This window comes from Pelodiscus sinensis, chromosome 2 (genome assembly GCF_052426305.1).
Source record: "Pelodiscus sinensis isolate ZL-2025 chromosome 2, ASM5242630v1, whole genome shotgun sequence".
In the NCBI taxonomy this organism is placed as follows: Eukaryota; Metazoa; Chordata; order Testudines; family Trionychidae; genus Pelodiscus; species Pelodiscus sinensis.
Genome location: NC_143053.1, coordinates 221,879,785 through 221,903,766, shown reverse-complemented (window position 1 = coordinate 221,903,766; position 23,982 = coordinate 221,879,785). Strand labels below are relative to the sequence as shown.

General features: G+C 41.5%; 1 protein-coding gene across 1 annotated transcript in view; it reads right to left on the bottom strand.

Moving 5' to 3' along the window:
• The window catches only part of LOC102456197 (macrophage mannose receptor 1-like), a 55,954-nt gene extending 32,188 nt beyond the window's left edge, over nt 1–23,766 (bottom strand). The window contains exons 1-11 of the mRNA XM_089776721.1: nt 23,591–23,766; nt 19,201–19,602; nt 16,796–16,978; nt 15,898–16,062; nt 15,483–15,596; nt 10,290–10,433; nt 8,219–8,401; nt 7,856–8,013; nt 5,545–5,658; nt 4,553–4,668; nt 2,951–3,099 (exon numbers count right to left, since the gene is read on the bottom strand). Of these exons, the coding sequence (XP_089632847.1) occupies nt 2,951–3,099; nt 4,553–4,668; nt 5,545–5,658; nt 7,856–8,013; nt 8,219–8,401; nt 10,290–10,433; nt 15,483–15,596; nt 15,898–16,062; nt 16,796–16,978; nt 19,201–19,602; nt 23,591–23,651 (1,789 nt within the window). The 5' untranslated portion in view covers nt 23,652–23,766. The remainder of the gene's footprint in view (nt 1–2,950; nt 3,100–4,552; nt 4,669–5,544; nt 5,659–7,855; nt 8,014–8,218; nt 8,402–10,289; nt 10,434–15,482; nt 15,597–15,897; nt 16,063–16,795; nt 16,979–19,200; nt 19,603–23,590) is intronic.
• Between the last annotated feature and the right edge of the window lie 216 nt (nt 23,767–23,982).

Sequence of the window (23,982 nt, the reverse complement as noted above, 5' to 3'; positions counted from 1 at the left end):
CTCTCAAATCCCCAAATAACAAATGAATTAAGAAAAATTTGTGTCCATCAGAACAAGCAGTTCCAGACAGTCTATTAAGAAGCAATTTCCAGCACATACAGTCTAAAGCATATATTTTTAGTACCAATGAAATCATTTAAAAAAATATAGTCAGCAATTTTGTTTGTTTTATGCCAGCAGATTTTTAGAAGGGTTCTTTAATTTTGAGATCCTCACGTTCTGAATGTTCAGAAAGATATCACGACACCTTGTACTTGATTATCAAGGGTGTTGCCTCCACAAAGACAACATGGGCGAAGTTTTTCAGAAGAAATTGTTTATTTGCTGAAAAATACAGTGTGAGTCAAGTGGAAATTATTCACAAATTTAACATGAATTCACTGAATAATTTTGGCCCAAATCTTTTTTTTTAAGGATAAATTCATGCAGACAGTTAGGCATATTTACAAAATAGCCAGTGGAAAAGGTAGGAGGTGATACTCCACTTATAACATCGAGCTCAGTGGTGAGTGAATATCCTAAGATGTGAGATACGCAGATTCAAATCCCCCTTCTGGAGCAAGGGTTTGAATCCCAGTGTCCCCACTATGTGCCCTAGCCACTATTGAAGGATGGGTTTCTCTCAGTCCAGATCTACACTGTGGGGGACGGGGGAAAATGTTGGCTTAAGATATGCAACTCTGGCTACATAAATAACATAGCTGGCTTTGATGTATTTTAAACCGAGCTTGGCACTGTCTCCAGAGAGGGAGGTCAATGGGAGAAATGTTTCCATCAATTTCCCTTATTTCTTGTAACAGTGAGGAGTACCTGCACCAAAGGGGGTGCACTGAGCATTCAATTTAGCAGGTTTTTAGTAGACCCACTGAATCGACCCCTAGAAGATCGATCACCAGAATGTCGATACTCCGGTAAAAGGAGACATGACCTCAGTCTCTTCCACTGAGGAAGTTCTACTTTGTATAAATAAATAGTCATCTGAGTTGCTTTTTAGACCATTAGACAAGGTTCAGGTGACAGGTTGATGTAAATGGTCATGTGAAAACACTTAACAGGGAGGACATCTAAAGCATGGAACAAATAATGAATTACTTCTCTCTATGATTCTTCTATGGAGAAGGAGCCTTGATTCATCCCATGACATCAGAATGGCAAACTTGGACATGGACTTTTATGTTACTTTTCAAGTGGCCAAGAGGATTCTCTGACAACCAGGCTGTAAAGTCATTCTTATTCTTTATCCTAATGACTATTCAAGTATTTTACGCCAAGTGGAACAGATTCAAAAGGAGAGAGTGTGAAAACCACTTCCAAAAATAGCCTACAGCTTAGTGGTTAGAACACTCACTGAAAATGGGGGAGACCTAGATTTAAGTCCTGGTTCCAAAGTGGGGATTTGAACGTTATCTCCCAGGTGACTGCCCTAAGCACTGGCATTTGGCTGGGGAGAGGTTACACCAGATTCTCCTCCACATCTCTTTATGAATCTAGTACTTTTAAATTGCCCATGTACTTTGTCAACATGTACTTTGTCAATTTGCCAAAAATTTAAAAAAAATGGATTTAGTTAAGAACATAACATAACATAAGAACATAAGAATGGCCGCACTGGGTCAGACCAAGGGTCCATTTAGCCCAGTATCCTGTCTACTGACATTGGCCAGCACCAGGTGCCCCAGAGAGGCTGAACCGAAGACAATGATCAAGCGATTTGTCTCCTGCCATCCCTCTCCAGCCTCTGACAGAGGCCAAGGACACCATTTTATCCCCTGGCTAATAGCCTTTTATGGACCTAACCTCCATGAATTTATCCAGCTTCTCTTTAAACTCTATTATAGTCCTAGCCTTCACAGCCTCCTCTGACAAGGAGTTCCACAGGTTGACTACACGCTGTGTGAAGAACTTTCTTTTATTCGTTTTAAACCTGCTCCCCATTAATTTCATTTGGTGTCCTCCAGTTCTTCTATTTAGGGAACTAATAAATAACTTTTCTTTATCCACCCTCTCCACACCACTCATGATTTTATAAACCTCTATCATATCCCCCCGCAGTCTCCTCTTTTCTAAACTGAAAAGTCCCAGTCGCTTCAACCTCTCCTCATATGGGACCCATTCCAAACCCCTAATCATTTTAGTTGCCCTTTTCTGAACCCTTTCCAAGGCCAAAATATCTTTTTTGAGGTGAGGAGACCACAGTATTCGAGATGTGGGCGTACCATAGTTTTATACAGGGGCAGTAAGATATTCTGTGTCTTATTTTCTATCCCTTTCCTAATAATTCCTAGCATCCTATTTGCCTTTTTGACCGCCGCTGCACACTGTGTGGAAGTTTTCAGAGAACTGTCCACGATAACTCCAAGATCTCTTTCCTGATTTGTCGTAGCCAAATTAGCCCCCATCATACTGTACGTTTAGTTGGGGTTATTTTTCCCGATGTGCATTACTTTACACTTACCCACATTAAATTTCATTTGCCATTTTGTTGCCCACTCACTCAGTTTGGTGAGATCTTTTTGGAGTCCCTCACAGTCTGCTTCTGTCTTGACTATCCTAAACAGTTTTGTATCATCTGCAAACTTTACTACCTCACTGCTTACCCCTTTCTCCAGATCATTTATGAATAAGTTGAAAAGGATTGGTCCCAGGACTGACCCTTAGGGGACACCACTAGTTACCCCTCTCCATTCTGAAAATTTACCTTTTATTCCTACCCTTTGTTTCCTGTCTTTCAACCAGTTCTCAATCCAAGAAAGGACCTTCCCTCTTATCCCATGGCCATGTAATTTACACAAGAGCCTTTGGTGAGGGACCTTGTCAAAGGCTTTCTGAAAATCTAAGTACTATATCTACTATATCACTTCAACTCAAACTGATCTTTTTTTCCCCCGGAATTGCCTGCAAACCAGCAAAATAGTCACTCGGTGCTCCCCTTCAAGCAACATGACATTACCGGGCATTCCTGAATTCCAGTGAGTAAACAGAACTGCGTCACCATCAGCCCACTTGAAAGTCCCTGGTTCCTCAACATCTGAAAGAGCGATCCAGAAATGATTCCTGGGACTAAACCCAACCAGGACAGTCAGGAAGGCTTGTTCGTATCTAAGAAGAAGAAAAATAAATGTCAAATCCATTTTAAACCAAGGTTGTGTCACACTTTGTCCTTTTCATGCTATTGTTCATAATGCAGATGTTGGCAATATTATAATGGAATATTAATTTATATCCAGAGCAAATTCTGTTACTGACACTAGTCAGGAAGTATAGTAACTGTGATACTTTCATCATCTACAGTGATTGCTTTTTTCTTTTGTACTTTAGAAGAAAGAGCAGTAATCTGCAATACTTGGGTTGATTTGCAGATTTTATTTACTCAACATATAAATGAACATTGCAGTTTTAACTGTGGTGTGATATTGTTTGTCTTTGTTTCTTGCACATTTCAAGCAGCTCCTCAGCTAATGCCTAATACCTTTCAAATGTAACATTTCATGTCCTAGGCTAGCTGTCCCAGGTGATTAACAAGTTCCCTGGTCTCTATTTTATATCACAGGACTGAGACATTTTTCTTAGTTGAGGTGACATTAAGCATGTTATGGTACCGCTCTATCGCATAAAATGCTGTAATAAAATGGTGATGGGTACTCTATGCTTCCCTTTATCTGTGATGGGCAACCTAGGCTAGTGAGTGGACTGCTTGAGTGGCCCTCCTTCACCTCACTGGGTCACAAACTTGTTGCGACAAAGATGTTCTCCCAGGATAGGGTAGTTTTGCTAACTGCGCTTGCATGCCTACAATTTGTGAGGTGAGCCAATTGAATCATAGATGGGCTTTCACTGAACGCAGAGGGAACGCGCAGCTCTTAATGTTAATGATGTGTGCAATCAGCACGCACATCAGTTTCATATGTCATTGCTTTTTGTGTGTGTCACTTTAGTAATACTGGTAGGAAAAAAAACCCCAGCAGAATCTGGCAAAAGTAAATAAAATGTCTCGTGGACCACATATAGAACCCCAAAGGACCACACGCATCTTTTAGTATGCGGGTTGCCCTCCATAGCCTTCTACAGACAGATATCGTGTCCCCTACTCTTGCAATTTTATCCTGAGTTGTAGGATAAGGCCAGTTTTTGGAGTCATTACACTATGAGAGAGTCTCAGCTTTGTAAATAGAATAATACGAAAGTTGCTAGCCTTTCTGTTTGCAGAGAAAGGCTTGAAAATGTAAACCATTAATACTGGAAAACTGGAAGAGAAATAAATAGTACCCAAAAGGTATTATTTTTTAAATTTTAATTTTAGGGGTTGGAAGAACTGCAGAAATGTAATAACAGTAGCATGACCATCTTTTTCTTTTTTGTTAAAAGAAGGATTGATGAATAACTGTCTTCTGAGGTTCTTTGTAAAACTGTTTTGTATGATCTTGTTCAACTCGACAATGTTATTGCCAGTCAATGAATTACATCAGTCATTATTGGCTGCATGTTTAGAATATAGAAACTTTGGTCTTCCATTCTGCTCACAAATTTGAAAGCAAAGGCGTCTTTTTCATACCTGTCTTTCACAGTGACTAGGTAACCTTTGTTTTTTTCACAGATTTTCTTTGCTTCTGAAAATGTCACAGATGTCTCTCCGACTGAGTAACAGTAAAAACCATGTCTTATCCAGCCCTGTCAGCGTAAACAACAGACACAAATGAGATATTATCAGGTTGTGAAGTTACATAGCACTTGATAACTGTCCACTACACTTCTAAAAAGTTATATTAATGTGGTACTCATCCATGAAATTAAACTAAGAAACAATGAGAGAAAAAAAGAATGTGATAATCAAAAAGCACGAGGGATCACTAACAACTCTACTGGACATATGTAGGTACTGCATCTGTAGTTGCTGTAGTAGAATCCACAGCGATGTTTGTGTGAGTGTCACACATTTTGCCTAGGGTTGGTGGGGATATATGGCCACAATCACTTCACAGTTTTCCTATAAAGCCTATTAAATATGATTATTTGTTTATGCTTAACTAAAGGCGAGCTGTCCTATTGTTTTTCTTTCTTGCTTGCTGCCAGTTATCAGAAATTTCAGCATTGTCCAGTACAAAATATTCTTGGCCTTCAGAGTTGTAGAAGACCCAGACAAATATTAATGCTGCCTGCAGGCTGACTGACTGAAAAAAATACTATTGTTGTGCAATTGGGTGATGCAAAATCATGATGGAACAATGATTATTGAGTAACATATTGCATATGACTCATGAATGATTAAAACTGCATATGTCTGCTCAATTCAGAAAATAGAGAATGAGGACAAAGGGGACACAAGTAACATAAAAACATAGTCAGGGAATATTTTGCTTAAGTGAAGGAGCAATTTATTCCAAGTGATCTGAAAATTATCTATGTACCTAATTTATCAACTTGCTAGAATAAGAACAGCAAGCTTTGTCAAAAGAAGTTACCATAGATTGCCTTTTAAATGGCAACATAATTTTAAGGGAGTGAAAACAATAAGTCAATGTTCTTCATATATTACTGTGTGCTTACTTTCTGGCAGCCTGGGACAATAACCTCAACTACTTCAGATTCTTCTGCCAAAGGTTTCATTTTACAGATGTAACCAAGCTTCTTTTCACAAAGGTCATCTGCCCAATAGCCATCCTGAAAAGGGCAAAGAAAAGAAAGGAATGCCAGGGAAGAAGGATTAGGTCTTTAGAACTTTCCTCATTACTTTTCCCTGCCTCTCCTCCCCTCCCCTCCCTTCCCTTCCCCCCCCCCCCCGCAAGTTTTCCTTAAAAAGATCCAGGGAAAATAAAATCCAGCACAACCCAAACCACTTTTCGGCATTCGTTTTGCTCTTTCAACTCCCTCCACATATAACTATAGGTCTCTTTGTTCTTCTCAAGGCACATCAATAAAAGCTCTGAAAATCCCATAGAATGCCTCTGCTGCTTTGTCCAAAAGTTCATTAGCTTATTAGGGCACATTACTGTTGGGTGCATATCCTCAGAGTTCACAGAGTTAAAATGGCATTTTGGAAGGCTTCAGTGACTGCTGAGCAAGAACACATTCTTGTCTAATCTGTACTCATCTGTGCAGTATCTGAGCACTTGATGGAAGTGCAGCGTGTGACATGACTAGTCTCGACCATGATACAGATGATTCTTTTCTTTTATCTTCTTGAAAAAAAAAAACATGAAATATATTCAAAAGCATTTATTTAAAGTCTGCTTTGCTCTGCATATTTCCTCCTGAAAGTAAGGGTGTGTCTAGACTACACAGTTTTGTCGACAAAAGTGGACTTTTGTCGACAAAACTATACCTGCGTCTACACTACCACTGAGTTCTGTCGACATAACGTCGACAGAACTCAGCAGTTTTGTTGACACTGGTAAACCTCATTTTACGAGGCATAACGCCTTCTGTCAACAGAATTTCTGTCGACAGAAGGTGTTATTGCATGTAAACTGTCCTTTGCGTCTACACAACCATGTCGACAAAGCAGCTTGCTTTGTCGACAGAACTGAATGTAGTGTAGACGCTCTTTGTCGACAGAAGTTTTGTCGACAGTATCTGTCGACAAAACTTCTGTCGACAAAAGCCTGTAGTCTAGAGGTACCCTTAGTCAAAGGGTGCTTTGCACACAAAGCAGAAGGTGGTAAGTTCTGAAGCAGTTCTTTGTACCTGTAGGAGTTCTTCCTTGGCAGGCCTATGAATGAAGGGACACTACAGTACACTAAGCTAGCCCACTGCATAGCACGTTCCTGAGAAGAGGAACACTCATCTAAGAGACATATGGGAACTTTTACAAGGGTCAAGTCAGAATCTAGCAGAAGTGGATGGAGAAATATATTCTCAATATATAGACATATCGTAGTTATCCAGATTGATGAAAACTACTGGCCTGGGTCTTGTAGGTATGTTTTTAGGGAATATAATAAGGGCAAGCTAGCCCTGTGGGCTTCAGCAGCCAGAAAAAGTGGTGTGTGGCACTTGCAAAATCTTACAATGCATCAAACTGAGCTTTTCCATTAAATATCTTCATTTTTTTTCTTTACAAAGTGCAAGGCAAAGATGGGAAAAACCAAAATGAAGTGAGAATATAACAACAAAATAGCATTATAGTTGTCCTCTATCCATAGTACCCCATAATGAGTGACCGGGGCATAAAAAGTATGGTGCCTTTCCTGATTAGGAAGCTTATGCTACAGGGGCTTTTTCATAAAAGTGCAACACATATGCAAGGTATTTTACAAAGAAGTAAGGAAGTCCCTGCACCGAGAGTCTTACCGACAAGAAGATACCACTTGTGTGTGGCTGCTCGGTGCTCTTTAATCAACTTCCTTAGAGCAGACCAAGTCTTGGCGTGAATTTCTCCTTCTCTTAAACCTTGCTTGTATCCATGCAGAGCCACCACTTTCATACTGTGCAGGCTTCTGGATGAAGGCCTGAGAGCTAGATTTTTATGAAAACTAAATCTCCAGAAATGATAACTTCAGACGTTATCAGCCTCAGACTAGAACCTCTGCTCTTGGACAATGAGCCAAACCACAGGAATCCCTTAGGCCAGGCATGTAACACTGCACCAGGCAACGTGCTTTCCACCACATAGAACCTTACTAAAAATAGCAGTGTGGGGCGCCGGAGGGTAGCAGTGGCAGTGGCAGCAGCTAGCTACACAAGCCTGTATCCAACGAGTCCAGGCCACTGCCAGCCACACTGCTGTTTTGAGCACCCAACCTGTAGCAGACCTAGCATATCTCTATCTACCCACTCTGGGAAGTATGATCCTGGCTGCACTGTAGATGGGCCCTTGACAGAAAACCAGCTAGTACTAGTTCGAGTTAACTGCGTTTACCTCTCCCTTCATAATGACACAGTCTTCTTTCCAGTTGTTTGTGTTGGATGGTTCTTCACGTAGCCACTTGGTGTATGTCACAGGAGACCCGTCACTCCATTCAAAATACATCTCAATCCTGAGGTCATTCAGACCAATCCACAACTCATCTGTAGGCTCTAGAAAGAAAAAGCACAGTTATGGATGAGCTCCCATCTTTTAACATTGTTATTAAATTTCATGCCTATCCCTGAGTGAGTAATGAAGATGGATCTATGTTTTGGGGCTTTATGACTTTACTGTCATTGTCAGAACTGCAAAACTGATCCTGGCTACATCATAAACACGTATGCAGCTCCAGTGCTGCCCTGTAGCAATACTCACTGTACCCAAGCTGGGACACCGTGAAGCTGTACTCTTCGATGTTGTGGATGCTCGCCAGACCGCCACCCTCTTTTCTACAAGACGACAAAGCATCCTTCCATATTTTGGGTGTTCTGTAAATCATGTAACAGTGGCCTGAATAGGGGACCCAGCCAGTAGGACATTTAATAGGCCTCAAGTCACCTAAAAGAAAAAATAAATTATTCAGAAGAGCAATTGAAAGAGGGAGGGGATGAACAGTTCTGGCTACAGGGGCAGGTCTCTTGACTCATGCTACCAGTGCAGGACAAGCTACATATATGCTGCAATAAAAAACCTAGAGCACAGTTATGGCAGGTTTGGGTCAGCTGAGTTGGCCTTGCTGGGTTTGGGATAAAAAGTACTGTATAGAAATTGTGACTGGGCAGGATCCCAGACTCTGAAACTCAATGAGCAGATTGTGGTGGCTCAGAGCATGGGCTCAGTCTGGACCCAACTATCAGCACTATGTTTAGCCCCACATCTGAGCTCCATGAGCCAAGTCAATTGACCTGGGCTTGGAGATTCAGTGGAGCAGGGGTTTTATAGCTATGTACCCAATGAATCTCAGAAGCCTGGTGAGGGATACACTCCAGATCAACCCTGACTCATAGACTTAATGTCAGAAGGGGCCATTATGATCATCTAGCCTGACCCCCAGCACAATGTAGGCCACAGAATCTTACCCACCCACTGCTAGAATAATCCTCTCACCTATATCTCAGATACTGAAGTCCTTGAAATGATAGTTCAAAGACCCCAAGATGCAGAGAATCCGCCTGCAAGTGACCCATGCCCCATGCTACAGAGGAAGATGAAAAACCTCCAGGGCCTCAGTCAATCTATCCTGGAGGAAAATTCCTTCCCAACCCCAAATATGGCTATCAGCTGAACCCTGAGCATGTGGGCAAGACTCACCAACCAGACACCCAGAAAAAAGTTCTCTATAGCAACTCCTTTCTTCCCATCATTGGCCTATTTACCACTGACAGTGAAAGGTCAATTAATTGCTAAGATCATGTTACCTCATCAAACCATCCCCTTCATAAACCCATCTAGCTTTATCTTGAAGCCAGATAGGTCTTTTGCCCCCACTACTTCCCTTGGAAGGCTGTTCCAGAACTTCACTCCTCTGATGGTTAGAAACCTTTGCCTAATTTCGAGTCTAAACTTCCTAATAGCCAGCTTATATCCATTTGTTCTTGTTTCCACATTGGTATTGAGCTTAAATAATTCCTCTCCCTCCCTGGCATTTCTCTCTCTAATATATTTAAAGAAAGCAATCATGTCTCCCCTCGGCCTTCTTTTGGTTAAGGTAAACAAGCCAAGCTCCTTGAGTTTCCTTTCATAAGACAGGTTTTCCATTCCTCGGATCATCCTAGTGGCTCTTCTTTGTACCTGTTCCAGTTTGAATTCATCCTTCTTAAACATGGGAGACCAGAACTGCACACAGTATTCCAAATGAGATCTCACCAATGCCTTGTATAACGGCACTAACACCTCCTTATCCCTACTGGAAATACCTCGCCTAAAGCATCCCAAGACCGTATTAGCCTTTTTCACAGCCATGTCACAACTGCGGCTCATAGTCATCCTGTGATCAACCAGGACTCCGAGGTCCTTTTCCTCTTCCGTTACTTCCAACTTATGTGTCCCCAGCTTATAACTAAAATTCTTGTTATTAATCCCTAAATGCATAAGCTTACATAAGCTGATTGCAGCATATGGTCCTACTAATACATTCTGCAGACTTCAGCACACATTCAAAGACTCAGGAAACTGACTAGTCACACAGGGTGGGACTCTGATGGGGCTTCTGTTCCTGGAACTTTTTCAAAGTGACCTTAGTGGAGCAACATTTAAATTCCTACTTTGAGAGACATGACATTGTGGAATTCACAACTGGCCAACAGGTCTGACAACTTGGTTTTGACAACTGAGACAGAAGGTTATGTGCACTGTATAAAGATGCATTCCCTTTTATCTTTAGCTCATTGCAGGATAGAACTCTGCAGTTTGAAGAAACATCTTTTATTTCCATTGACCAGCCTACCTGAAGAAATAATAAAGGAATCCAAAGAGGAGTTTCCTTTTTTGCAGATATAGCCATGTTTCTGATCACACTGATGGTTTTTCCATCTCCCGTTCCCAGACAGGAACACTCCACAGATTTTTTCAGACTCGAGAGATGGACTTCCTTTGAGAAACAGACACAAAAAAGAGAGAATCTCTATATCAGCACTTTACATTTTCATTTCACCAACCAAAGGAATGATTGGCTGTGGCTCTTCTTGCCCTAAGAAATTAATTGCCATATTTGCTAATAATCATCACTTTAAGGACAGAAAATTCAGAGATCAATTACTTAGCTGACCAACAAGATGAATACTCTAAAGCAGGGGTCTCCAAACTACGGCCCGGGGGCCGGATGCGGCCCGCGAGGCCCTCTCATCCGGCCCGTGGAGACCTTTTTGGATTCAAAGGCAGAAGTGAGATTGTTTCAAAACCCATTTGAAGCAGATGTGGCCAGTTGCCCAGATGAACTGCAGCTGGAAGTCATTGAGTTGCAAGCAAATGACCTCCTTAGGGACAAGTTCAAAATAGGACTGGTGGGTTTTTACCAGTTTTTGCCCAAGGAAGACTTTCCTAATGTCAAAACTTTTGCATCAAGGTACCTTTCAATCTTTGGAACAACATACCTGTGTGAACAAACATTTTCAAGAATGAAATATGTGAAGAACAATTTGAGAACAAACTTGTCCGATGATAATCTCAGGTCACTGTTGATGTTAGGGACAACAAATCTAAAGCCAGAAATGTCTGCTATTTTGGCATCCAGGAAACAATTTCACCATTCACACTAATACAGGTGTTCATGTGTAGTGTATGAATGTGTTATTAAATAATAACTGACTAAAATAATATTAAATAAATAATTAAAAACAACATCCATGTTTTGATTGTTTTTTATTTGGACCTCAAGTGTGTAGTCGGCCCCCGAACTGCTGTTTGATAGTTAATGCGGCCCTCGGGCTGAAAAGTTTGGAGACCCCTGCTCTAAAGCAATGATCCATTGATCCAAATAGTCTGACTACAAAAGGATATCTATATATTTACCTCCATGTGCAACTCACTGGAGAGTGTGTGTTACAGGTCCCCCTTAGATTATGTCTAGACTATGCTTTATTTTTGAAAAAGGATATGCAAATTCCCCGGGAATTTGCATATCTTCTTCTTAACTCACTTTCGAAAGTGGAGCTTTTCGAAAGTGAAAGTAGTCTGGACGCAGTGTTTTCAGGAAACAACACCCTTTTTTGAAACTCCACTCTTCCTTAAAAAATTAGGTTTACCCTTGGGTTTTTTTAAGTTTTTTTTTTCCCGAAAAGCACCACGTCCAGAGATCCGAAGAAGATATGCAAATTTCAGCAGAATTTCCATATCCTCTTTCAAAAATAAAGCGTTCTATTGAAAATAGAATGCAGTTTAGATGTACTCTTTGAGTCCTGTGATGGGGCGCTTATACCCCTCAGTATAGGACAGACTGTGGGCTGGGCCCAGCTGGCTGAAAGTGCCCCTCCCTCACGGCTTTGTCAGGCCTGCTCAGTGGTGAGCAGGAGTATAAAAGGCCCTGAGACTGCTCACTCAGGGCTGACCACTGAAGGGGAAGGAACTACAGAGCTAGCTCCAGAGCCAGAGGAGCTGCTGCAGCCCATACCAATGCAGCAGCCACTACAGCCCCTGCCCGCAGCAACCACAACCACAGCCACAGCAACAGCCACGGCCCTAGAGACAGGCTGGAGGTACGGCACCGAAGGGATGCGGGGGCGATAGGAACTAGCTTAGGGCAGGGAATTGAGTACCCTGAGTGCTCGGCAGTGAATGGGGAAACCCCTTGCTGAGCAAGCAGTAGACCGAGCCTCTGCCAATAGGGCCCTGGGTTGGGACCCGGTGGAGTGGGAGGGCCCAGGTCCCCCTATCCCTGCCTCTGCAGCACTCCAGAACAGAGGAAGGCCCAGAAGCCTATGGACTAGGCCACAGGGCTGTAGTTACCCCAAAAGGGGAGCCTTACCTGGACTAGGGCGCAGGGATATATTAACCCAAAACAGGAGCCTTACTTAGACTAGGCCACAGGGTTGTGTTTACTCCAGGAAGGGAGCCTTGTATGGACTAGGCTGCAGGGCCATATTCACCCCAAAAGGGAAGCCTCACCTGGACCAGGTTCCTGGGCGGCATTGACCCCAGGGGGAACACCAAGTCTGGGCCACATGGCCATACGGACGCTGACAGAGGAGTGCCAGGAACTCAGACACCGGCTGTTGGGTCATGCAAACACCAATAGGTGGACTTGCAGGGGGATTTCAACGGTGAGACCCCACGCAAGGGGTTCACGCCCCTTGACAAGTCCCATTTGCAGGTAATCTGAGTCTATTCAAGGCCTACATAGCAAGCTTTATTTCAGGCTACAGCAAATTGTGCTTTTAGGTCTGAAGGTTCCTTATTCAGTTCTCATGTGTTACTCGCACATGCCCTTTCTGACGTTTAGAAACCCCAAGGAAACTGTCAAGGAGGAAAAGCAGCAAGGAGTCCTGTGGCACTTTATAGACTAATGGAATAATAAAGGAATCCAAAGAGGAGTTTCCTTTTTTGCAGATATATCCACGTTTCTGATCACACTGCTGGTTTTTCCATCTCCCGTTCCCAGACAGGAACACTCCATAGATTTTTTCAGACTCGAGAGATGGACGGAAGATTTGGAGCATAAGCTTTCGTGGGCAAAGACCCACTTCATCAGATGCATGTGACGCTTTTGCAGATTCAGACTAACACGCCTACCCCTCTAATACTTGTCAAGGAGGAAACTCGCCGATACTGTATTTATGAAGAAAGCTGCATAATTTTTTATTATATGAAAGACAGACCAAAATATATATTTCCACAAATCAGAGTCCATGTGTTCATTTGAAAATGTTCAAAGTTAGCATTTATGGATCATCTACAGATTATGGACCTTATCCCACTCTGGCCGTAGGTGGGAAGAGACATGCTGAGGAAATATACTGTAGCCGGAGGCAAAAGACACATTTTTGAGAAATGGCAACACTCTTGATTTGGGGGATATATTTCTGTAGAACTTATGAATTTTGATTGATTTTTTAACCCTATTCATAATGCTAACCTGTGATGTGTAGCAAACCAGCAATGGGCTGACAAGGACCCCGTCCTTAAGCCACACACAGTGTGGAAGAAGTTACAAAATAAACAAAAAAAGACATTACCATTTTAATAACTGTATTCTGGCAAGTCAATGGGTATGCTAACAGAAGTACCTTACTTGGCATAATCCAGTTATTTCTAAGACTGTGGTGTCCAATACACTAGCCAGTAGCCATATGTGGCTATTTGGCCAGTTGAATGTGGCTATTTTGCTATAGCAGCAGACACAATAGTGGCTACTGCTTCAGAACTGGTTGGACACCACAGTTGTAAGAGGACTACAGGCAGGAGGGTTTGAAGCAGTCTGATTTCCCCAAAGAGGAACAAAGAGACTGAAGTCTTGAGTCAACTCTTTAACACAACCAGTTAGGGACTCCTTAGAAAACAGTGACCTAGATCATAAAGAATACTCAGAAATGAGGAGAAAACTGCACCAAAAATGGCATTGAAATGGATCTTATTTTGCATGATTCTTTATTTCTTTTGAGCTGTCTAAAGTATAAGATGATTATTTTGTAACCTCTGGGTTGGTTTGCTTCAAATATCCTGTGTCCATGAGGAAGTAAATGAAAGGCCCACAAGGGTGTGCTTAAGCAGCTAGTGAGTTTGGGGCACAACAGCTAGTGAGTCTAAGGGCCTTGAGCAGTTGGATGGGGAAATTTCAGCTTTCAAAAAGGGATGTACCCTGAGAGTGCACTGAGAAACCAAGAGCCAAAGGCAGTGCAAACACAGAAAACGCACTTGGGCCCAGTGTATAAGACCCAAAGACGACATCTTGGTGAGTTTTGAAAGAAGGAGCGTGACTAGGGCTGTGACAGGAACCTCATCTCCTTCCTGATTATGGGCTGCTACAAGGACATTGCTCTAGTTACTCCTGCAATTTTTGCACAAAGAATCCACTGTCAAGTGGTGTTTGGGGCCCCAGCAACTCTCACCATGACCACTTTTCCCCTCCTTTCCTAGCACACACTAGAGCTCCATGGAAATTGGAAGTGGGGCCTGCAACATGTAAACACTTGCAAAGAATACAAACTGCTCATGGGTGTTTCTGCTTCACTTTTCACCAGCACCTGCAGCCTGAACCAAGGCCTAATGAATTCACTGGAAAGATGCACATTGATTTCAGTGAGCATTGGTCATACCTCTGATTCAATGGCCCCTCTGCATTGCGTGCACATCAAGCCCTTCTTATAGCAAAGGGATGTTACATTCATTCATGTTGGACTTTACACCTCCTATTATTTTAACATCAGCTGATAGGATTACTTACACATAATTTTAACATTTTTGTGCTGCCATATAATAGATCCTATGAGTTGTTATATGTACAATGAGTTATACATTAATATATGAATAGTCACAAAGTAAAAACAGAGGAATTTTCAACCCCTAAATAGATTATTTCCTATAGCAACTATGTTTGAGGGAAAGATGAGTGATACTTCAACACTGATGTGACAACAGCATCTTGGATGTGATACATGGTGGTGTTTTAAGTTGTTTGTTATTTACGTGTGCACTTTACAAGAAATGAATATTTGATTCTGATTCCTTAGTAGTTTATATGCTTTATGAAAATTAATTATGGTGCCACATATAGCGGATTATAAATCTAGCTGGGGAAAAACGTAGCAGGCCTAAGATGACCTTTTTGCAAACATTATCACTTTTTTAAAAATGAAAAAAAAAGAAAGCATGCACTCTGAGGTGTGTAAAGTATTTCAATTTTTTAGTAAGCTTTCAATCAGAATTGAAAGAAAATCACTAATGGAAAATCAGGGGTGTGAAGATTCAAATGTCTTTAATTTTTAAATGCTTTTCTGGTTTGGAAATCTCTTTTAAGTTTGGGTTATCTATTAAGAACAAATTCCTCTCACAGCAATCCAGCATTTTACATTTTCTCTAGTCTCACTGACATCCATGGGAATTCTGTAAATGTGGAAAGAGCAGAATATAGGATCTTAGACCCACCATACATATAGAAGGTCTGTTTGCCCATAAACAGATTATCATTAACCAGAGATGAACCTACCTGGAGCCCAGTTTAAATATCTCAATGGACTTCCACCAATCCATTGCCATCCACCATTAGGAATCAAACTGTTAAGTCCAATCCAGAGCTCAGAAGTCACTCTCCCAGTTATCCCTAAATAACAAACAGAATGACCATTTGTTAAATAGACTAGGTTTTGCAGTGACTATATAAAACTTAAATCAAAACTAAGAGTTTGAAAACTACATGTCTCGGGCAAAGTCAGACCCCAGTATTGGTATATAGAGTTCTTCATCATACAGAGATGTGTACGTTTTGCTGGAAAAATGACAATTTTTACCCTCCCATGTTCCTAAAAATGGCCCTGAGACAGGTAAGTAGGTAGTTAGGTACATGTGTGTATATATCTATAGAAATGTGAAAGCTCTAGAACTGACTTCTTATTTGGTTTTACCTGTCAGGTAAGTTTGTTCATGTATCTCTGTAATACTTAATAATTCTGCATTCTGTTGCTGACAGCTTTTCCTTGCTTGGTGCCATGTTAGAGCGGAGTTGGAGTTTATTTGATAGTGGGTGCCTGTTAAAGGGTTTGTAGTCCAAAAGTCTTTGTCAATGGAATCTGTAAAGAGATGAATGGCAGAGTATTGGTTAATTGATAACATAATCAATCACACCTGCCAAGATTTGAAATCATATCTCTAGTATATACTAATTAACATTAAGTAACATAATTTGCATATATTGAGATTGTGTTGCATACACCAGTTGTCACACTTACACACACTCCATTTATTTAATTCTTACTTTTCTACATGTATCCCAAGTTTGTGTGTGTGTGTTTATGTGGCTCTGGGATTCTTGACACCCCCTCCACCACATGCTTAACACCCATTCCTCCCTCCCCCACAAGACCTGCCCCTGTTCTATTCCACCCATTCCCCAAATCCCACCCCTGCCCTGCCTGCATTGCCTCGATTTCTGCTCCTACGTTTGTTGCCAACCCACCATCCCATTCATGCTCGACCTCATTTGCCGACATCCTGAAGTGTACTGTCCTGATTCCCTGTTTCCCCTTTGCCTAATGGGCTGATCTCCACCTCACCCTCACAGCTAAAACCAGGTCCTAGCTTCCCCCTTAACACATGTGTCTTCCAGCTCCTCCCACTGGTGTCTGGGAATGCCTGGCTGCTCACCCCTCCTGCATCTACCAGTCTTTGAGAGTTCACTGCCTCCCCAATATCACACACAGTTTTTGAGCTTCCTGGGCAGGGTCTGCAAATGACACAGGGTTAAGCATGTGGTTAAACTGGTTTCCTAAATCCAGGCCCTTGTTTTAAATGTGAAGAACTTACCATTCAATGGGCAATATCCATATAGAGAGTTGTCATCAAAATCTGTAGATGTTGCACACCAGGGGAAACCCTGTTCATTTTCAGCCTTTTTATCCTTTGTGCATTCAGCATACCACTTATTATTGAATTTGAAAGGGAATACACAGGGTGCTCCAAAGGCATTTCCTAGTAGGGTAAACATTTCTAAGGAGACAAATGGGTAGAGATAGCAATAACTGCAAGCAGTGTCCACCAACATCTCTGATCAGAATCAACATTCCACACAAATGACTTAGCTAAGCAAGTTGATGCTGAGAGTACATGTAATTAACTGAATAGTAAGAAGCCTTACAAGAACCAAAGCTGAAGAGAGCCAAGACATTTAGGCTGTGTCTACACTGGGCCACTTATTCCGGAAAATCAGCCGCTTTTCCGGAATAAGCTGCGAGCTGTCTACACTGGCCCTTGAATTTCCGGAAAAGCAACGACGCTCTACTGTACAAAATCAGCCGCTATTCCGGAAAAACTATTCTGCTCCCACTCGGGCATAAGTCCTTATTCCGGAACACTGTTCCGGAAAAGGGCCAGTGTAGACAGCCCAGTAGTCTTTTCCGGAAAAAAGCCCCGATCGCGAAAATGGCGATCGGGGCTCTTTTCCAGAAAAGCGCGTCTACATTGGCCACAGACGCTTTTCCGGAAAAAGGGCTTTTCTGGAAAAGCAGCCTGCCAATGTAGATGCTCCTTTTCCGGAAAAACTGAAAACGGAATAGTATTCCGTTTTAAGCATTTCTGGAAATTCATGCCAGTGTAGACACAGCCTGTCAGTTAAGGTTACATTTTAAAGAGTTATTTAGAAAGTAGAGCTGTGCAGAGTTAAGGTCATTCAAACACTAACCATACTTTAAAGTCTGTTTGTGCCAGATTTTCAAAAAATTTCAGACCAGATATCCATTGAATTATACCCACCTTGAATTATGTGAGGATGTTTTTTACTTTAAGTCAAAGACTATTTGATAGAGCTCTAGAGAGCTGTAGCTAAATCTTACATATGGAATAATTAATGAGTGCTTCCCTTTTGCTCTAGACATAATTTTCGGCTGACTTCTACCGGCAGCAAATTATGACAGCTCTCTCTCAGCTCAATAGCAATGGCTGGTGGTGCCTTGTGGTATAAAGTTTGTGTCTATTCTTGCTCATACATCCCTCTCCTCCCCCTCCTTCTGTGGTAGGCAGACTCCTCTCCTTTCTTTGTGATGGGACCAAAGAGCTGGGTAGCCCAATGGGGAAATGACGAAGGTGTTTTATTGTCCCTTACTCTAGTTATAATCTAGCTGTTCAAAACAGATAGTTCTTGTTAATTACACTTATTCTCATGTTGTTGCATAAGGGACAGAGCTTTGAAAATTGGAGGTTGGTTTAAAGGTGACCTCAATTTTGAAGCACCTGACTTCTTATAAGTCTCAGGGGGGTAGCTGTGATAGTTTGGATCTGCCTTCTATTTTTTGTTTCTGACTACCATTGTTCACTTGCTAGTAATTACAACATTAGTGAAATGATTCTAGTGTTAAATTAATGGCAGGAACCCAGAACCTTAACTCCAGGCATATGAAAGCAGAAGGAATAGCATGAGCAGCAACTATCATGCTCAGGCACTCAATCACTCTTTACAGTAGACTGTCACACCAACTGGAGTAGGTGAAAATTGCTCCTCCAAAGCTAAAACTCATGGGATAGAAAGAAGAAACACTTACTTACTTTTTACAGAATCCATTTAATATATGTGTTTTTGTAAAATAAACTTCAGGTCCTTAGAATTTGTGTTTTTTCTCTTAACTATTATTTTGACAACCATCATGTCACTTTGCCGTTAAAAGGTATTTTCCCATATAAACACATGAATAATGAGTTAACAGGGATGAGAAACTGAAACTCCTTTTCTTATGCTGCTGGACTTCCATGCTTGATGAATGCAGTTGAACCCAGGAAGAGATGGGTCTCAGATCCAGTTACAAGAAAGTAATTTTTCATTAGTGGTTGCTAAATAGCTATATCAACCCTAAGACATTTGATGCAATGCAATTCTACACTTCTTCCACAAAGGGTCAGATGGAGACCAATATATACACAGATCTTTTGTTGTTATTGTTATACACGTAGACTTTCTTATTAAAGATAGACCAGCCACACTGCATTAATGTACTTTATCTGGCTTTGAAATTGTCCTTGCCAAGTTAATTACAAAATGCCAAGGTCAGTTCCTGAACGATTCAATTCTGCTCTTTACTTGCAGTCAACTCTGTTATTGAGCCAACCGTCCTGCTGTGCATGGAATGATAGCAAGGCAAGGCACATTGGAAACAAAATGCTCCACTAGCAACACCAGTAAATTAGTTCAGAAAAAAAGTGATTAATTTTCAAAACTTTACCTTCATAGCCCTGAGAACACACATTTTCTGTAGTTCCATAGATCTTCCACCTATTCCATGAGCCCAGTCCTTTGGACAGCACGACTTTCCTTTCCTCATTCTGGACGGAGTTGAAAAATAAATCTTTCCCTTGGATTGCGAGAAGAGTCCCATTTCTGCATACCCACTGCTGGAGTTCACTTGTCTTGTTACAAGGAGACAAAGAGATCTCAGTCTGGTCTTTCATTGCAGGCACTCCCAAGCATAACTTCAGTGCCATACTCAGAATCTGGTGGTCAGAGACCCACTTGAATTTCTGCGACTCATCATCCTTATCGCAAGTGGCAATTACGACCGAATTAGAGTTTTGAACTTTTACACAGAGCTTATGGTCTTCGTTGTATATTAAAAATATTCCTTTTCCTATAAAACAAAATAAGAATAAAATAATAGTTGGGAAATGCTGCAAAAGGAGGCATGCTGGTCCATTTATTGTACATTTGACCCACTGCAGTGAAGGATGCTTTGGGATGCTGGAAAAGGACATGCCAGCTGATGCCAATGTGCACATGCCTCACTCGGATCCTGACAAATACCTAGCTGGGATGAAACTGGAACCCTTGGGTCTTAGCATTGTAAAAATAGGTATTAGAATTATAAAAATGTATTGAGCATTTCGATTGTATTGAATGCTTGTAAGTGGCTGCATGCATTGATCCCTCTTAGAATATCTGCATCCCCTATTGTGAGGTCATAGTTGTGGATTGGTCTTGCAATCCTTTGCAGCTGGGTCAGTCTCCAGACAGGAGAGAGAGAGAGAGACATTAAACAGTAGGAAATGCTGGCCTACAGCAAAAGATGGTATATCCTGCCTAGCACAGAAGGTCCATCCAAACCACACGCACTATTATGGAATGTCAGAGGACAAAAGATGTTGTTTATTATTTTCCTTTCCTCCCTCTTTCCTCATCATCCACATTTTATGAAGAGGACAAATGGGAGTGATTTCCTCCCATCAGCACAACTGGCAACTCAGAGACGAGGGAATGAGAATAAATATCCCCAAAGAGGAAAAACTGTATTTATATGCTGCATGGACTCTTGAGGGCAAACAAGAGATCTTCAGTGTTTAGCACGAGTTAGCCCCATAAGACATGTATTGCTTGACTTTTAGAGAAGCTTCTATTACCTTTTGAGACTTAAGATCGTATCTCATGTGTGTGTGCATATTTGCATGTTTTTACCTTGTAAATGACATTATTATTTCTTTCTTCTAAGTAATGCATCTTTAGTTAGTTTATTAAAGGACTGGCTGCTGTGGTCTTTGGTGTCAATCTGTGGAACCACTGACCTGGGGTGACTGGTCCATTGAGACTGGGAGTAATCTGAATATGGTTTTGATTTTTGGTGTCAGGCAGGCTTACCTTGGTGACAAAATAGGTCAGAGTGCCCCAAAGAGATTGCCTGTGATTCCATGGCTAGGCTATTATAATTCTGGAGGAGTTTTCATTTAATAAACGATTGGTGAAATCTAAGTTTGGAATTCACAACCCATTTGGGGCTTGAGCACTGGTTCTTAGCTCTGGTAGTCAAGCTGTCCTGCAGTAAATCAAGAGCATAGCAGCTGTGTCTTTCTAGCTAAATGTATTCAGGAAGAGATAAGGGATGACTCATAGGCACAGGAAGGCAATGATTCAAACGAACACAAAAAGTAACATTGCCTAACCTGCAGATTTTGGTAATGTAACAAATGTAACTGCAAATTGCTCTTCTTCTTCAGATCCTCCTTAAATCATGCGTATCCCAAGTAATATTTCAAAGATGTCTTCCAGAATTCATGATTTCCTCACTAACTCAATACTTTACCATCACATAGTGTGTTAAGTTTTTCAGTGTCTAGACTAGATTATACATTCCTTTGGGCAGGGACCAGGACTTCTAACATGTTAGGGAAGTTTTTAGCACTTTGTTCAATGTCTCTGAAGGTGGCTCTCAGGATTGCAAGAGAATTGTTTTTCCCTGCTGCCCCCCCCCCCCATGAAAGTTAGAGCAGCTTTAGTGTATATTAGACTGGGATTCAAGGGCCATGTTGCCTCCCTGAGCACACCCTTGACATGTCTGAGCATCCGGGGGGCTAGAAAAGGATGGTTTAGAGGCTTCTGTGTGTCACACAAAGGAAATCCCCACCACAGCCCAATTCCATCTGCTAGCTTTTTGGATTTATGCTACCAGAGTAGTTCAAGTATGCCGTGGCAGCATCTAGAATCTTGCCCTATATACCCTCAACAGTTTCCTAAGCTGTGTTGTGCTTCTGTCTTCACATCTCCTCTCACCAGTGCCAGGAGATGAGGAACTAAGGTGGGAATTGCGATCAGTGTGGTTTCTTTTATTCTCCCTCACAGCTGCAGCAGCAAAAATGGCTGACAGAAAGGGAAGTAGAGCTAATTGGGTGGATGACATGATCACCATGTATTGCTGCAAAAAGAGGGGTGAAGTCACCATGTCTAACTCTCTAACTGTAAGTAGAGGTGGGAAAAAAAAGTTTAAATGAAACTTTTATTAGCCAAAAAATGCAGAATTCAGGTTGACCATAATATTTTACTAATTCATTGAAGTGTTTTCAGTCAGCGGAAAAAAAATTAAAAGTCAAAAGATATCACTATTTTCTAAATAAAATATTTTATCTTATTATTCAAAACTACTTTGTGTGTCAAATATGACTTCTGTTTCATTGTTGGAAGCTGAAAACCAAACCAAACCATAGTATTTGGTAAATGAACTATAAGGAGGATAGAAAGGTGGCTAGATTGTTGGGCCCAACGTGTAGTGATCAATGGCTCGATGTCAGGATTGCAGTCAGTTTCAAGCGGAATGCCTCAAGGATCAGTTCTAGTGCCAGTTTTGTTCAACATCTTTATTAATGACCTGGATGAGGTGATGGATTGCACCCTCAGCAAATTTGCAGATGACACTAAGCTAGGGGGAAAGACTAGAAGGCAGGGATAGTGTCTAGTGCGACCTAGACAGATTAGAGGATTGGGAAAAAAGAAGTCTGATGAGGTTCAATAAAAAGAAGTGCAGAGGCCTGCACTTGGTAAGGAAGAATCCCAAACACTGTCACAGTCTGGGGATCGACTGGCTAGGTAGCAGTTCTGCAGAAAAGGAGGGGACTACAGTGGAGGAGAAGCTGGATATGAGTCAACAGAGTGCCCTTGTAGCCAAGAAGGCTAACGGCATATTAGAGTGTATTAGAAGGAGCATTGCCAGCAGCTCTAGAGAGGTAATAGAGACGTAGCAGTGTGAAGTACACAAGGAGAGTGATGAAGTACTCGAATGGGTTTCCTAGGGAGGTGGTGGACTCTCCATTCCTAGAGGATTTTAAGTCTTCGCTCGACAAAACCCTGGCTGGGACGATTTAGTTGGGACTGGTCCAGCTTTGGGCGGGTGGCTGGATTCAATGACCTCCGGAGGTCTCTTTCAGCCCTATGTCTCATTTCACTTTTAGTCAAACGCCACATTTCATCCACTCAAAATTATTTTTGCTGGTTTTTCAGTTCAGTCAGGAAAGTAAAAATAAAATGAATGAGCTCCAATTGTAACACCCTAAGAAATCAAAGGAACAGCTTAGAATAGACTACCTTTTGTGCAGGTACAATTAATGCCTCTGGCTCCAAAATGGCCATCGTGAACTTTGTTCCTCATTCCCTTCTGCAGGCTTCAAGTCCACTTTGTCACCACAGTTATCACCACAGAACCAGGAGGTTGCCTAATTGAGAATCTCAAGGGAGTCTTTGGGCAGAAAAGTAAGAGCAGATGACCAACCTCTGGGCCCTCACCCAAAGAAAGCCCTTGTGCCTTTCAGACCCAGTAGGCATAGCGGCAAGAACTCATGCTGAATGGTATCAAAGGTACAAGATAGATCTTAAAGAATCAGAACTGACACATTACTACAGGCTTTGACCAAGTTGACCAGCACAGTTTCTGACCCATATTTTGTTCTAAAACCTAATTATAGAGCCTGAAGGAAATCCGAGGACTCTGGATACCACCAAAATGGGGTGAAACTATTTTACATTAAGGTTAATACAGATCATAAGTAATCTCACTCTGCCCCAAAGGAGAAAGTTAAAGTGCCTAAGGAAAGGACAAAGAGCAATGTTCTCTGTAAGCTATGGACTTGAGTGGCCACCCAAGAGAGATTCAGGTCCACACAGCTGATTAACAGAGTGCCCACAGCCAGCAGCATGTATTTTTACTGGTCGTGCACACTTGCACATGCATTGGTGCATAATAACATTTATTCTGCACACTGATGAGGAAAATTAGAGAGAACATTGACAAAGAGAAGCACTTTTCAATATATATATATTATATATTGAAGTGATGTATAAAAGTCAGGACCGGAACATACCTGGCAGTTGAACTGATGTACTGAGTAAAGAAAGAAAAGTCAGGAACAGGTAGACAGCCATACCAAATATTTCATTCCTTTCTTCTCTTCACCAAAAACAAGTTACAATCCTCATAAGAAAATCTTCCTCTAATGATCCAGATTAGCATGTACTCCTTTGTTTTGAATACTTGGAGAATATAGGGAAGTTCTGGGCTCTAAATAAGGAACTATCTTGTCCCATGTGACATTTTCAAATAAATTTAATGTAAGAACTTTGCATCTGTAAGCTAATTTATTGAGTGTTGAAAGAGTGTGTTCTTCTCTAAAAATATCAATGACAAGCTCAGTGTTTGCAGTTCATTGAGGGTTTCTGGGAACATATTTATCACACAACTTTAAAGGGTTAATAT